General features: G+C 30.1%; 1 protein-coding gene across 1 annotated transcript in view; it reads left to right on the forward strand.

The window, feature by feature from the left end:
• LOC145279880 (doublesex- and mab-3-related transcription factor A2-like) overlaps positions 1-13,356 on the forward strand; it is a 105,909-nt gene extending 92,553 nt beyond the window's left edge. The window contains exon 2 of the mRNA XM_080131339.1: positions 11,018-13,356. Coding sequence (XP_079987465.1) covers positions 11,018-11,787 — 770 coding nt within the window. The 3' untranslated portion in view covers positions 11,788-13,356. The remainder of the gene's footprint in view (positions 1-11,017) is intronic.
• Positions 13,357-14,290: the final 934 nt, after the last annotated feature.

Raw genomic sequence — 14,290 nt, forward strand, 5'->3', positions numbered from 1 at the left:
TTTTTAGGAATAAAAATACAAATTTTATAGGAATAAAAAAACAAAAATTTTAAAGAAATAAAAACAAACTTTTTAGAAATAAAAATAAAAAAATTTTTAGGAATAACAATAGGACATTTTTAGGAACAAAAACACAAATTTTTTTAAGAATAAAAAACAATTTTTTAGGAATAAAAATACAATTTTTTTAGGAATAAAAATACAAATTTGGGGGAAATAAAAATACAACATTTTTCGGGAAATAGAAATACAAAATTTTGCGGAATAAAAATACAAATTATTTACGAATAAAAATACAATTTTTTTGGAATAAAAACAAATTTTTTTAGGAATAATAAAAAAAATTAAACGGGTTTGTTTATGCGAATAAATGAATAAAAATTTTGATAAAAATGACACCTAAAATCAGAAAATTGTCCGAGCTAAATTAAATTTTCTCAATTTCTAAAGTAATGAATAAATCATATTTTAATTAATTAATCATAGTTAATTGAATGATTAATAATATTAATCATACTTTATTTATTGATTAATAAAATAATAATGTTTGATTCATTAGTTAATAAATTAATCATGTTTAATTCATCTATTAATAAACTAATTAAATTATTATTTATTAATTAGTTATAGTTTATGTATTAATTAATAATAGTAATTATGTTTATTTTATATTTTAATAAATAAATCATTCTAACTTTATTTATTATTATATAATTCATATTTAATTTATTGATTATTAAATAATTCAGATTTAATTTATTATACTAATTTAAATCATATTAAAATTATTGATTAAAAATAATCATATTTAGGTCTTTAATAATTAAAGCATATTTTAGTTAATTAATATTAAATTAATTATATTTAATTTGTTATTCAATAAATTAATCAAATTTAAATTAATTATATTTAATTAATAAAAATGACGATTGTTTGTAGATTAGTTTAATTATTTTATAACTTTTTTGTTATTTAGTTACGTCTTTCTACACTTATAGTTGAAACTTATAGTTGAATACTGTTAACTCTTTTACAAAGAGTTAACACTATTGGGAAAGTTCGAATGAAAAAAGTGTTAAAAATAATTAAAATTTGAAGACTTTTTATATTTCTACATTTAACTGTATTTTTGTACCATTTTTTTGTCGGGACTATATTTTCCAAATTTCTTCTTTTTGATTCGATATTTTTCTGTCGTCTTCAAATGATTACCTCACGAATTAATAAAGATTGTGTGTCTAAAAAAGATACGATACAATTAGAATTTACATAAAATCGATATCCGATTCTGGTATTTTTGAAACAAGTCAATAAAGACCACCAATCCGTGAAGCAATTCATGTAAAAGTGAAAATGTTTGAAGTAATTTTGTATCAAGAAATACGGCTATAGAAGCGAACATTTTTCTGAGGCAAAAAAATTAATTCTAATAAAAATGGTTGGGGATTGAACTGTTTTATGATTCAAATCTAGCTTACATTTTTTTATTAATGCAAATTCTATAGAAACTCTTTACAATCGATCTATCTAGCTTTGTCAATTTGTGAATGATTGGAGAATTTGTGAGAGATATTGTGGGCCAGTGTGTGTGTGTGTGTGTGTGTGTGTGTGTGTGTGAGAGAGAGAGAGAGAGAGAGAGAGAGAGAGAGAGAAAGGAAGTTAATTTCAAAAGATATTTATAACAGCACATTATAGGATCTTTCAAAGCCAGTTTATTCCAGAAATTAATAGTATAACCAAAACAACATTCTTTCTTCAAAGTTTGGAATCCTTACGCAAAACGTAGGAAATTATAAGCAATTTGGAACTGAACGTTTTATTTAATCCACATTAAATTGTATTCGTTCCGTCGGCTTTGTAATTATTTTTTATGTTATTCTTTGTTATTATCTCCAAAGAGCCACTAATATCTAGAATTTAATTATTGATTCTCATGAATGCATTAAAGCATTCAGTTCAAACTTATGTATATGCTCCCGTGTCCGATATGTTTCCAACTTTAAAAATATACACTTGAAGAAGGTCAGAGGTTAGATCGGCCGAGATGTGAGAATAACATACAAGATGTGAGAATAACATACAAGGCGTGAGAATAACATACAAGACGTGAGAATAACATACAAGACGTGAGAATAACATACAAGACGTGAGAATAACATACAAGACGTGAGAATAGCATACAAGACGTGAGAATAACATGTGAGAATAACATACAAGATGTGAGAATAGCATATAATACGTGAGAATAGCATATAAGACGTGAGAATAACATACAAGACGCGAGAATAGCATACAAGACGCGGGAATAGCATACAAGGCGTGAGAATAGCATACAAGACGTGAGAATAATATTCTGAATAATCCAAATCATCAAATTTATCTAAAAAAACAAAATTATCTGATCATGATTTACGTCAAATCAATATTTACTTAGTTTAATATTAGACCAATCAAATTATCGATTGGCGAAAATTGATTTCGATAAAAGCAATTAAAGTAATTTCGTATCAACAAAGACGTTCATCGTAACTTCAACTTCGTCTTCACAACTACAAACACAAATTGTTAAAATGAAGATTATAATTTGGATGCAAATTCTTCAATCGATTGAAAAAAAAAACAATGATAGATGATCCTTCATCGATACGTCTTGTTATCTAAACAGTATCGACAGAAAATCGAAATGAGAATTTAAAAGAAATTAATTACGAAAAGAAACGTAAAAATGAAAGACGATTAGAAATAGTAACGCTAATGCAATATACACATGTCTTAGGAAACAAAAAAAAATTATTTGTTCAATCATTGAACTTGAATTTGATTGTTTAACCAGGAAAACATGGGTTTGCAAAGTCAGCTGAATATACTAAAAAATAAGACAAAATCTAAAACTAATTTCTCTCTCTTTCTTTCGCTTTTTCTCTTTCCAACTATAGATTAAATAATATTCATATTCTTATGTTCTCGCTGTCTTTCTTCATCAAAATAGAAAGGGAGAGAGAGAAGAATAGTTTTGAAAATAGGGAGACATGCAAAGTTAGGAAGTAGCTAATTGAGAAAATAGCAGTAATCAACACTTTTGCGATCGCCGATCTTCTTACTGTCGCCCTTCGTCAATATAGATAAAGGAGGCAGTAAGAAGGAATATTGTATTAACTTCGCCTGTTAATAAACGAAAAAAGAAAATGGAGAGAGAGAGAGAGAGAGAGAGAGAGAGAGAAAGAGGACAAGAGTGTTGTACACTGTATAAGATAAGAACGAGACTGGAACAATTCGCAGTGAGAGAGGGTGAAAGTGATAAACAGAAACGTAGTAAGAGACGGATTACTGGGTAAGTTAATTGCAACGTATGACGAATTACAATAATTCAAACGGAAGTTGTTTTTTTTCCAAACATAACTCAGTATTCAAATCGAGCAATAAATTAACCATGTATAATTTTTAGTTTGATGCAAGCGGTAAAATTGCTATCAACCCCAGCATAATGTGTTCAAATTCAATTGGTCTCAAAATGTTTCTGTGATAGGTCAAATAGAAATAGTTTGTTACGATCTTACATTACTCTAACGTCTATTTGTAACGGAAACAATTCACATCAGAGACCTTTCTATCGCTACCAACTATTTCGACCTCTTGGTAAATTAGTTCAGCAATCCAATCTATATAATTATAAAACTCAAATGACCTTGTAACGGTGTATGTAACCCACTTTCCGGTTTACGACATCCGGTTGCGCATGCGTGCATGACCTGCGCACTGAAATATTAAAGTTATTATTTTGAAATTATTATTTAACATGGAAAGAGTGGGATTTAAAATAACTTAAACGTAATACAGAAATGAACGATGTAAAAAAAATGCAGACAGCATTAACAATTGTTTATTTGGATAATTAAAACGCGAAAAAAAAACAGAAGAACAATTGGGACGCTGAAATATTAACTTTATTATTTCGAAATTATTATTTAACATGGGAAGAGTGGGGTTTAAAATAACTTAGACGTAATACAGAAATGAACGATGTAAAAAAAAAAGCAGATATATCAAAATTTGAATTTAACTATAATAAGTATTATGGTGTCAGTTCAGTGCACATTTACCTATAAGTATGGCCAACCACTTATAATTCAGTAACTGTAATTTTTTTTTTCAAAAATAATCAATTATAATAAACAGAACGACTTATAGAAATCTATCTATATTCTTTTTTCATTTTAATATACTTTCATGGAAATGTTTCTGTTATATAAAAAAAGCAAACTATTTTCTTTACATCACAAGTGTCACGCTCATACATGAATTTCATAGCTAATATAATATATTGACCCAACGGGTCACGGGTAGTCTAGTATTTATATAAAAACTTAGAAATTTCAATCGTTTTGCTATATTATAAGATGTTGGTTTCATCATTAAAATGAAAATTCAGTTATTAGACAAGTGTCGCCATTTTTTATTTCAAAAGTTAATAAGAATTTGGAAAGTACCAGATTTTCATCCATTCATTAATTAATAAATTTTACATTCAAGGTAATAATAAGCGATTATGAATTTTTTTCTTGGTCGTCACTTTGATTTAACTATATTTTACTTTTATGTTCTATATTCTACTTCATGATAATCTAGTGAAAATAACCTGTCGTTTCCCTCAGTGAAAATAAAATAAATTATACTTTTCAAAGTTAGGTAACTGTATTAACTGTTAAACGAATTTAAAGTTAATTCCATTGAAATAGTTAAATTACACCCGAGTATCGTTAGTAAATACGTAAAGATTAAATAGTCGTTTACCTTCAATGTGTGCAGCCACAATTCAAAATGGCTACCAGAAAAGTCCCGTAGTCAAAATCCAAGGTGACTATATTTTTGCGGATTGATTCCGATGCAATAGAATGATTTTCTCTGTCAAAATAAAATTTCAATCGGACAATAGAAATCAGTAAAATCAACTGAAAATAACATTTTGTTATTTTAAGAAAAATAAATAAAGCGAAAGGAAATGAAATCATATTCGAAAAACGGATTTACGTATTTAGATTGTAAGAACGGCGCTTTATTAATAGAGAAAAGAGTTACGAAAACTAAAAATATTTAATATTTAAAAAATTAATAACTAAAAATATTTGATATTTCCAAAATTAATAACTAAAAATATTTAATATTTCAAAAATTAATAAATAAAAATATTTAATATTTAAAAAATTAATAAATAAAAATATTTAATATTTCAAAAATTAATAAATAAAAATATTTCATATTTAAAAAATTAATAAAAAATATTTAATATTACAGACATTTTTAAATAAAGAAAAATAGTTTGATTATTTGGATTATTTGAACTTTTATTATCATGATTTTATTATCATCACATTTCGGTCAATGTAACTTTCAATCCTCTTCCGGTGCGTCTTATTTAATTTAGGAATCAACACGGAAGTTCAAACGGGGATATATTGTTCTCATTTCGTAACCAGTAAGAATCTTACGTAATTCTTAATTATATGATTAGTTTTGCTTATATTTGAGATTGACGCTTCAACCTTAAGAAGATTGTCAATTAGAACTGATTATACTCAGTCATTTATCCGTTACGCCACAGATCCATCAGTATAGGCGATGTTAAGAATATAATAAAATATTACTAAAGATTTCTACCTAATCTTTCATCGTGGTTGATAAACAATCTATTTACCTGGATTAAATAAACGGTTCAGTTCGAATTTTAGTAAAGATTCCCGACCTCAACAAGACTTTTATGGTGTTACATCAGCCGAAACGTTGTAAAAATAGCATCCAAGATGAGCACAGTAGTTTGAATAATCCAATTTTAGAATCGAGACCAAAAATGTGTCTCATTTATCTGTGCGAGGTGAACTCCTTTTTGGTCCCCCGTTCACCCTTGTCCGTTCGTCCGTTCGTCTGTCTGCACTTTTTTCATTAACTACGCCTTGGAATGTTTTGAAATTTTGCCCAAACATTAAATATGATAGGAGTAAAAAAAGTAACAGAACGGATTTCCCGGGAAAACTTCGGCTGCCCCAGCGGGGCCTTTCGGGTTAAAATAGCTAACATTGACACTTTTGTGCTTATTAAAAAAATTAATGCCTTGGATTTTTATAAAACTTTCTGAAAAGTTGTAACTAACTGATTTCTATATAATTTTGTTTATCTAACTTCCTAACAATTCTTGTGTGTGCCCCAGGGGCTCTTTAGGGCTAACGAAAACACTCCATTTTTAGGACTATTTTACCATATTTGTCCCAAATTTTCTGTGTATGTCTATTTAGCAATTTTACATGGTGCTGAACTCAAATTTAAATATGTTAAGGCCTTGGGAACCTTTAGGGCTAAATGGGGGAGGGCAAATGTCATTTTTTATTTTTTGCATGGTGCAGAACTCAAATTTACATATGTTAAGGCCTAAAACTGCACCATATTTCATTTTACCCAAGAATTTGACGGCCCCTGTGGACTTCTGGGGCTAAATAGGCGAGGGGGGAAATGCTGAACTTAGACATTTTTTATGCATCATTCATTGTGTACTCACAGGGGACCACGCATGCTTCACTTGTTTTTATTATTTCTGAACTAGTAAAAAGCACTCGTTTACGTTATGAAGGTAAAAATAATTCCTTTTTTTTACATAGGCATCACCACTTATCAAGGCCAAGAGCTACTCGAGGATAAGGGTGAAAGAGTGTACAGTCGAAATTGGACAATATAGTAATCATTAGTAATGGAAATTCGGTAAATTTGTTAACTCATATGGAACGGCTCATCAAAATCTTGTTTACGTTAGACTTGAAGACAACCATGTTGTAGTCAGCAGTCAGTATTGTAAAAGCAGAAAAACGGAAGACAATTCCATAGACGTGCAGTTCTAAGAAAGAAGCTTTGCTCATGGAATCTACGTTTAGGTTTAGGCACAGATAAAGAGTTGGGGAAATTAGTGATAGTGTTTTGTGCTAGACGGGTGTTTCTTGTGAAAGTTTGGCGAGGGGGGACAATAGATTGGAGCCCAGCTGAGCACTTGCCATGAAAACTTTTCTGTGAGAAAGATGTTGCACTGAAGAGAAGAGAACATCCCCCACGAGGTTACGAAGTCTATCAAGGCAGATGTCCCTTCTAGCAGCTCCTGCCCAAATGTGGCAACAGTACTCCATCTTTGGACGTACCTGACTCTTATATAGATAGAGAATTGCATCAGCTGTGAGATATCTACTGGATCGATAGAAGGATCCTACCATTTTTCCAGCGGTCTTGGCAACGGATTTAATGTATGTGTTCCATTTAAGGTCAGGAGTAAAGGTCAAGCCCAGAAGCTTGTCAAAACGAGAGCCATTCATTTCAATTGATGCCAGGTGGGGATCAGAGCGTTGATGATGTAAAGATAAAAGCTTGGTTTTAGATGCATTAAAAGTAACAAGCCATCTCTTTCCTAACATAAATGCGTATTTTCAGTAGTTCTCGATCTACGCGCAAACTTTACATTTTGATACAGTGATTGAGCACCCAAAGGAGAGAGACGAAACTGTAATTACTGGAATGCAATCAATATTATTGATACTGATACAATTAATCGATTTACTCACTAAGAAACTTAATCGGTTCGATATATATTAAAAGACAATTGAAGTTATCCAAATGTTACATTTGCTTGACGGATTGCGAACATTTCGATGCAGAATTAAAACTAGTCGAAGTACACGTCGACGACAGGTTTCTCAAAGGTTTCGTACGGAAAAAATATGTTTCCATTTAAATTGTGATGAAATAATTGAGGTACCATTGGAACACTGAATCATGTGCTAGTTCTCTGAAAATAAAATAAATTTCTATTGTTTTATCGATTACAAGTTAATAGCTTGAAATAGTTGCTGGTAAAGAGAAATAAAATGAAATTTAAAAAAATATTTTACAATTAGAGCGGATGATCATTTTCGCATACAAGTTTAATGTATAATAATCACCTGCTTCTGAGCCAGTGGGCGATATTGATCACCCAGTTCTGGTTCACTGCCATTTTAAAGGATATTCTTTAATAACGCAATCCGGTTTGGGTGATCATTACCACTTAGGGATAGGAGTGGACGATCATTTACGTTAAATTTATATATGGAAGTGATCCCCCACTCTAAATCGTAAATATTGTTTTTTTTTTATCGTCAACTATTTCAGAATGTTTACATATAATCGCCTAAAAAAGTAGAGTTTTATTTTTCTGTGTACGGTTTAGCAAGGATGCAAGGCTACAGTTTATATATATACAACTGGGTCATTTAAAACACTGGAAGTGAGATTAAACTACCAAAGTCATATTCAAAATTGCCACAATACATTACTAATATACTAATATACTAATATACTAATCATGTGTTTCGTAATCGTGTATAGAAAATTAACATTTTAGGCGAAAATCTCTTTCAAGTCTTTTACAATCAGTTTACTTCCGGGATTAAAATCCGGTTCAGCATTGTAAATTAACAGCAAAGCCCCTCTCGAAAACCCACATACATACGCACATATATACAAAGCAAAGAAATTATTTATTTTATTACGAAATTAGATCCCATCATAATATATTTCGTTTTTTTTTATTAAGAAGTCAATTATGTATTTTTTTTTGTTAAATAGTAAAGTACTCCATCCCTTAAAACATACATTCACAACACAACCAAGCAAACAAGTCATCGAGTACCCACCAAGTTATTTTATAAATATATTTTTGATCATGAACAATGAATTTTGGTTGAAAAGAGCTTGCCTGTTTTTTTTTGTTTGTTTGTTTTTTTTTGGTTTTTTTTTACTATCTTTCCCGGTTGATTTCCTTCATTTTCCTGAGCAACGCCCGAAAACAGATCCAGCTAGTTTTACTATAATTTAAAATCTCTATTTTGAATAAGTAAACATGTCATTAGAATTAAGACAGTAATAAATGTCTTCTTATCACTAAAAGATTTAAATTTTAACACAGGCCCAAACGACAATTAAAGTCACAGCGTAATTTTACTTTCAAAGTAAGTAATTGTCAATTAAAATACACTATATTTCTTATTAAGCGTTTTCTAGAAAAGTTATCTCTCTTGCTCTTGATTGGTCCTAAAGACAGTGGCTGCAAAAACCAGCAGAGTTCGGTGATAAATCGCATGGAGAAATCGAGAAAAGAGACAAACAAATAATTTCTTTCTTTCAGTTTAATAAATATGCCGCGATGTCGAATAACATTGCAGCTGAACAAACTATAATATTCATTCGCTTTCGGTCAACAGAAATATTATTAGAATATGCCGATGTCTGAAAAATTATTTTCCTTAATTTACATTGCTTTCTTTTTTCGTGTATCAGTTGACAAAATTTGCGCATTACACACTCGCAAAAAAGTAACCAGACTGAAGATGAAGATAGATAGCTAGATAGCTAAATATACAGCCAGATAGATAGATAGATAGATAGATAGATAGATAGATAGATAGATAGATAGATAGATAGATAGATCCCCCGTACCAGTCCTGCTAGTTAGTTATAAAAGGGAAATCAAAAGTATCCACCGGGCATGCCGTCTCCCTTTTGTTTTGAGATTATATGTTATTTTGCCTTAAATGCCGCTCTAGTTATGAATTCACAAGCAAATTTACGTGGCAGCCGTGGCATTAAACATTAGCTTATTTCCATTCAAACAAGTTGAATTACATTTGTTTAAGTTTCTAGACGTTCCTGGTGCTTCAGAGACATGATAGTGGTTTAGAGATACGCTGATAAATTATTATCGTGAAATGTGTAAATAAATTATGGAAAGGTTATGTTATATTATGGATCTGTTGAATAAAGTCATGGTCTGTCCATTGGGTTCAATATTCGTATTGATATTATATATAAAAAAGAGAAGTTGAAGCTTACTTATCTCCCTTGAAACATATACTATAAAATAAACCGGAAAAGATGGCGCATGCAAAACTAATTAATTTACTTTATCGTCGCTGTTCTCTCTTGGGCCATCTCTGATCCGAATGAAATTTAAGTATCATTATATATATAATTATATATAAAATATATAAATATATATATTATATTAATTATACATAATTATATATGTATATTATATATATAATTATATATATTATAATAATTATATATAATTATATACTATATATATATAATTATTATAATATATATATACATATATATATAAATATATACATATATAATTATATAATAACATATATATATAATTATATAATACATATATATAAATATATATATATATTTATATAATTATATAATAACGATATTAGTTTGAATTATTTTATTGTTCGTTCTTTCTTACAATTGTATAAGTTTATTGCCCACCGCTAAAACTATAAATTTACACAGAAATCAACAAGAAATATATAGAAAAAGTTGTAACTAACCTAGTGTGCCCCTGTTCGAGACATTGCCGATGGAGTGTTTAGAGAAAATAATTTAAATATCTATATTTCTCTTCGTTTGTTTGTTTGTCTGTCTGTTTGTTCGTTAAACTTTTTCTCAGAAACTACTGGCCCAATCTGACTGAAACTTTGTATGAACCTTTGTTATGATAATGTGCAGCGGACATTATTATGGTATCCGTTCTATTCACCGTTAGGGGTCAATAGATATCATTACTTAATGCAAACATAAACACAAATTTAACCATATTCAACCATCAATTTGGCATAAACCACTATTTCTAAGCCAACGGGTTATAATTTTTGCCATTTCAAACGCGCTAAAAAGACTAATGTTAAGCCTAATTAAAAATAAGTTACAAAAACAAAAACAAAAAACACAAACCAGATTTGTTTTGGCTTTATTTCCATTAAGATTAATGAATATTTTCAAGTTGTGTTCAAGAATATTAATCCCGCCACGCAAGGTCATTTATTAGTATCACAATGTATCAGCTTGTCATGAGACAAAAACAGTGTAGTTTATGTAGTTTTTGTTTTTATCATGATTGCTACAATTGATATAATTGTTGGTTTTATTCTTGTTTCAGCCACGAAAAGAGCACGAACAGAAACGGATAGTTCCGATAGTAGGCCGTCCACCCCGTCAAAAGAGGGCCAACGGGAAATGGCCGAAGAGAAAATCAACATTTCCGAGCAATCCCCGGCAACATCACCGACGCCTTGCTCCGATCCTGACAGCCCGAGGAGCGAAGGTCACTCAAACGACGTCGTTGCAAAGATCCCCATGCCAGAACCCACATTGAACCCATTTAGTATCATGCATCATTCCTTGAACAATCGACGTGCCCCTCTGGAGACACTCTGTCGTATATTCCCCCACATGAAGAGGTCAGTTTTACAGCTCATCCTGCAAGGTTGTAACAGTGACATCGTCCAAGCCATTGAACAGGTACTCAACAACCACCCTGATCAGGCGGATCGATCGGCCTTGCTCTCGGCCGATCCCACTTCGATTTCAGTGACAGCCCCTTCCTATCTACCGCCATCGCTTAGTGGGAGTACCGGCTTCAAATCAGCATTTTCACCCATCTCAAGTTTGAGCAGCGCTGCGGCTGCCCACTCGGCACTCAGCTCTGTTCGGTACGCGTACGGGACCGGCGGTCGCGGTCTAGCATTCGCCATGCCCTATCCTCCTGTCCTTCCAACCTTTGCTATGGGATCGGCTGCTTATAGCTACACTGGTCTAACCGGACCTGCTAACAAAGCGTTCCATTACGCCATGTGCCCTTGCTGCACAGTTAAACCCTATTCACAGACAAACACTGAGAAGACAACAGGATGCCTTGGAGAGTCGTGACGTATAAAAATAAACAGATTATAGTTACAATTTCAATCTTTGAAGAAAAAAATTATCGTAGAATTTGATCGGATTAATATTGGCGCGACTTTACAATCACACCGCTATGAACAAAAAAAGACGCTTTGATATTTTTTGAATCAAGCGCTTGCAGTTAATGCGTTTCAGATCCACTCGCGATAAGTGAAAATCAGCGAAATATAAATCACATATTTATTGTATTATTTCAATATATTTAAATACATTTTAACGTATTTTAAACCATTATAGAGCATTCACTCTTTTTAACATACGTGGATCTAATTAGCTATTTGTCAAAAAGAAGATAATTTCATCAGAATTCGATTTCATGTAACTGAAAACCTGGAGATTAGAAATTGCACACACATGCACAAACATATTTATTATTCTTTCTGTTGGATGTATAAAAATCCAATAGAGTGCTCGATTAGTGCATAACACTATAATATTTATTCATAAATTTTAAAGCAGTTTAAATCATGTGATAGCAATTGTTTCACGGAGACTTGTGAATAAAAACTGAACTTAAATACGATTCATCGCTTGCCAACCATTTGTTATTTACAAAAGATTTTGCAGACAAAAAATTACAGTTAGGAATGCAAAATGAAAATCTACACTCTTATAAACTAAAAATTTAAAGTTTAGTTCCATTAATTTTTTTCAAATCCATGTGGATACTTTGTGGAAATAATAATCGGATTTTCTTCCATTTTAGAAAATTGCATAACATTTTGAACGATAAAATTATAATCTCATATAATGTAAAACTGTTTTTTTCAATATTTTTATCATCGATAGTTTTCGTTGTACAACATCAATATTTAATTCGAATCGCTTTTTTTTATGTTCATAAGAAAGATAATGTGTATTTCAATTTAATCTTTCCAGAAAATACTTAGTCCAGGTCGGAAAATATGTTAGAGTGGAAAATAGCCGAATAAAGTTTATAACAACTGATTTAATCAATAAAAATTACGCTTTTTTTCATGGCGGTGTGATTGTAAACAAATCCCTCTATATTTTATCGGCAATACCGAATAAGATTTTTATTTTTATTTTACTGTACAAAATTATGAGCGACTCTTGAACAAATGTTGGTTAAACTGATTTTTTAAAAATACGTGAATAACAAATGGCGCAAATATCAACTTAGATCATTCCAATATTTCATCTGACTCAATTTTTTTTAATCAAAATACAGAATTGACATTGTTTCGACTACAAATTGGTGGCAGGTGTTTATGTCTTTATTTGCACACACACAGGCACATTATTTTTTGTAAACTGTATCATGTAGGAAGTTGCTCTCTACCTCCAGAACATTTCAAATAAGCGACATACAACAGATTTAATAGAAAAAAACTGTTTACATCAAATTTTGCGTTGAAACATTAAACAATAACATTTAAACAGTTCGACGCCTGAGCATTAGTCTGAATAATAAGTATGTACTCTTCAAATGATCATTATGATTTATGGAATACGTATTCTAGACAACTTTTTTTTTGTAAACTTCAAAATTGTGAGAAACTGTAGCAAAAAAAACATTTTAAATAAACGAAATAGTCTTTCCTATAATATAATAATCTTTAGTTACCGAAGATATCAAAAAATAAATTACCTTTCGTTATTTATGATACAGATGGATTAAACGTGTATCTTTTATATATTTAAATATCTCTTAGATATTTCTTATATGAAACGTTGCGTGACTATGCATATTTTTGTCCATCATGGGACATGTTTATTCTGGTATATATATATATATATATATATATATATATATATATATATATATATATATATATATATATATATATGTGTGTGTGTGTGTGTGTGTGTGTGTGTATATATATATATATATATATATATATGCGTGTGTGTGCGTGTTTCAGCATTTATTTACAACTGTGCTCAATAATAGAATAGAGTTTAGTAGTAGTATAAAAATATAATTAAAGCAAGGACACCACGCCGAAACTTTTTTGCTTCATAAAGGAACATTAACATATATATTACTTATGTATTTCTGTCCTTCCGACGATGTAAATTAAGACAAATCTTTATAACTATATAAAACAGATAAATTTTTATGATATATCTATATCTATCCACATGTTCTTTTAATATTTTATGTTGATATATATATATATACATATACATATATATATATATAGAGATATATATATATATATATATATATATATATATATATAGATAGATAGATAGATAGATAGATAGATAGATAGACAGTGCAGCAACATTTCAAGTTCCCAATATTTATTTTTCTTACTAAATTCTTTATTCCAAATTCTCGGCACATCTTTTTTTTTTACAGATCTCTTTCGTTACGCAGAAAGAATCGAATTTTTAGAAAGGAAATAAATTATAGGATTTAAATGCAAATAATTTTTTAAAAATCACACCATAAAAATGTGGCTATCCATCCCGAACTCTTCTTTTGAGTCTCGAGGAAGAT

This window comes from Euprymna scolopes, chromosome 7 (genome assembly GCF_053919585.1).
Source record: "Euprymna scolopes isolate OS-2025 chromosome 7, ASM5391958v1, whole genome shotgun sequence".
NCBI classification, from domain to species: domain Eukaryota; kingdom Metazoa; phylum Mollusca; class Cephalopoda; order Sepiida; family Sepiolidae; genus Euprymna; species Euprymna scolopes.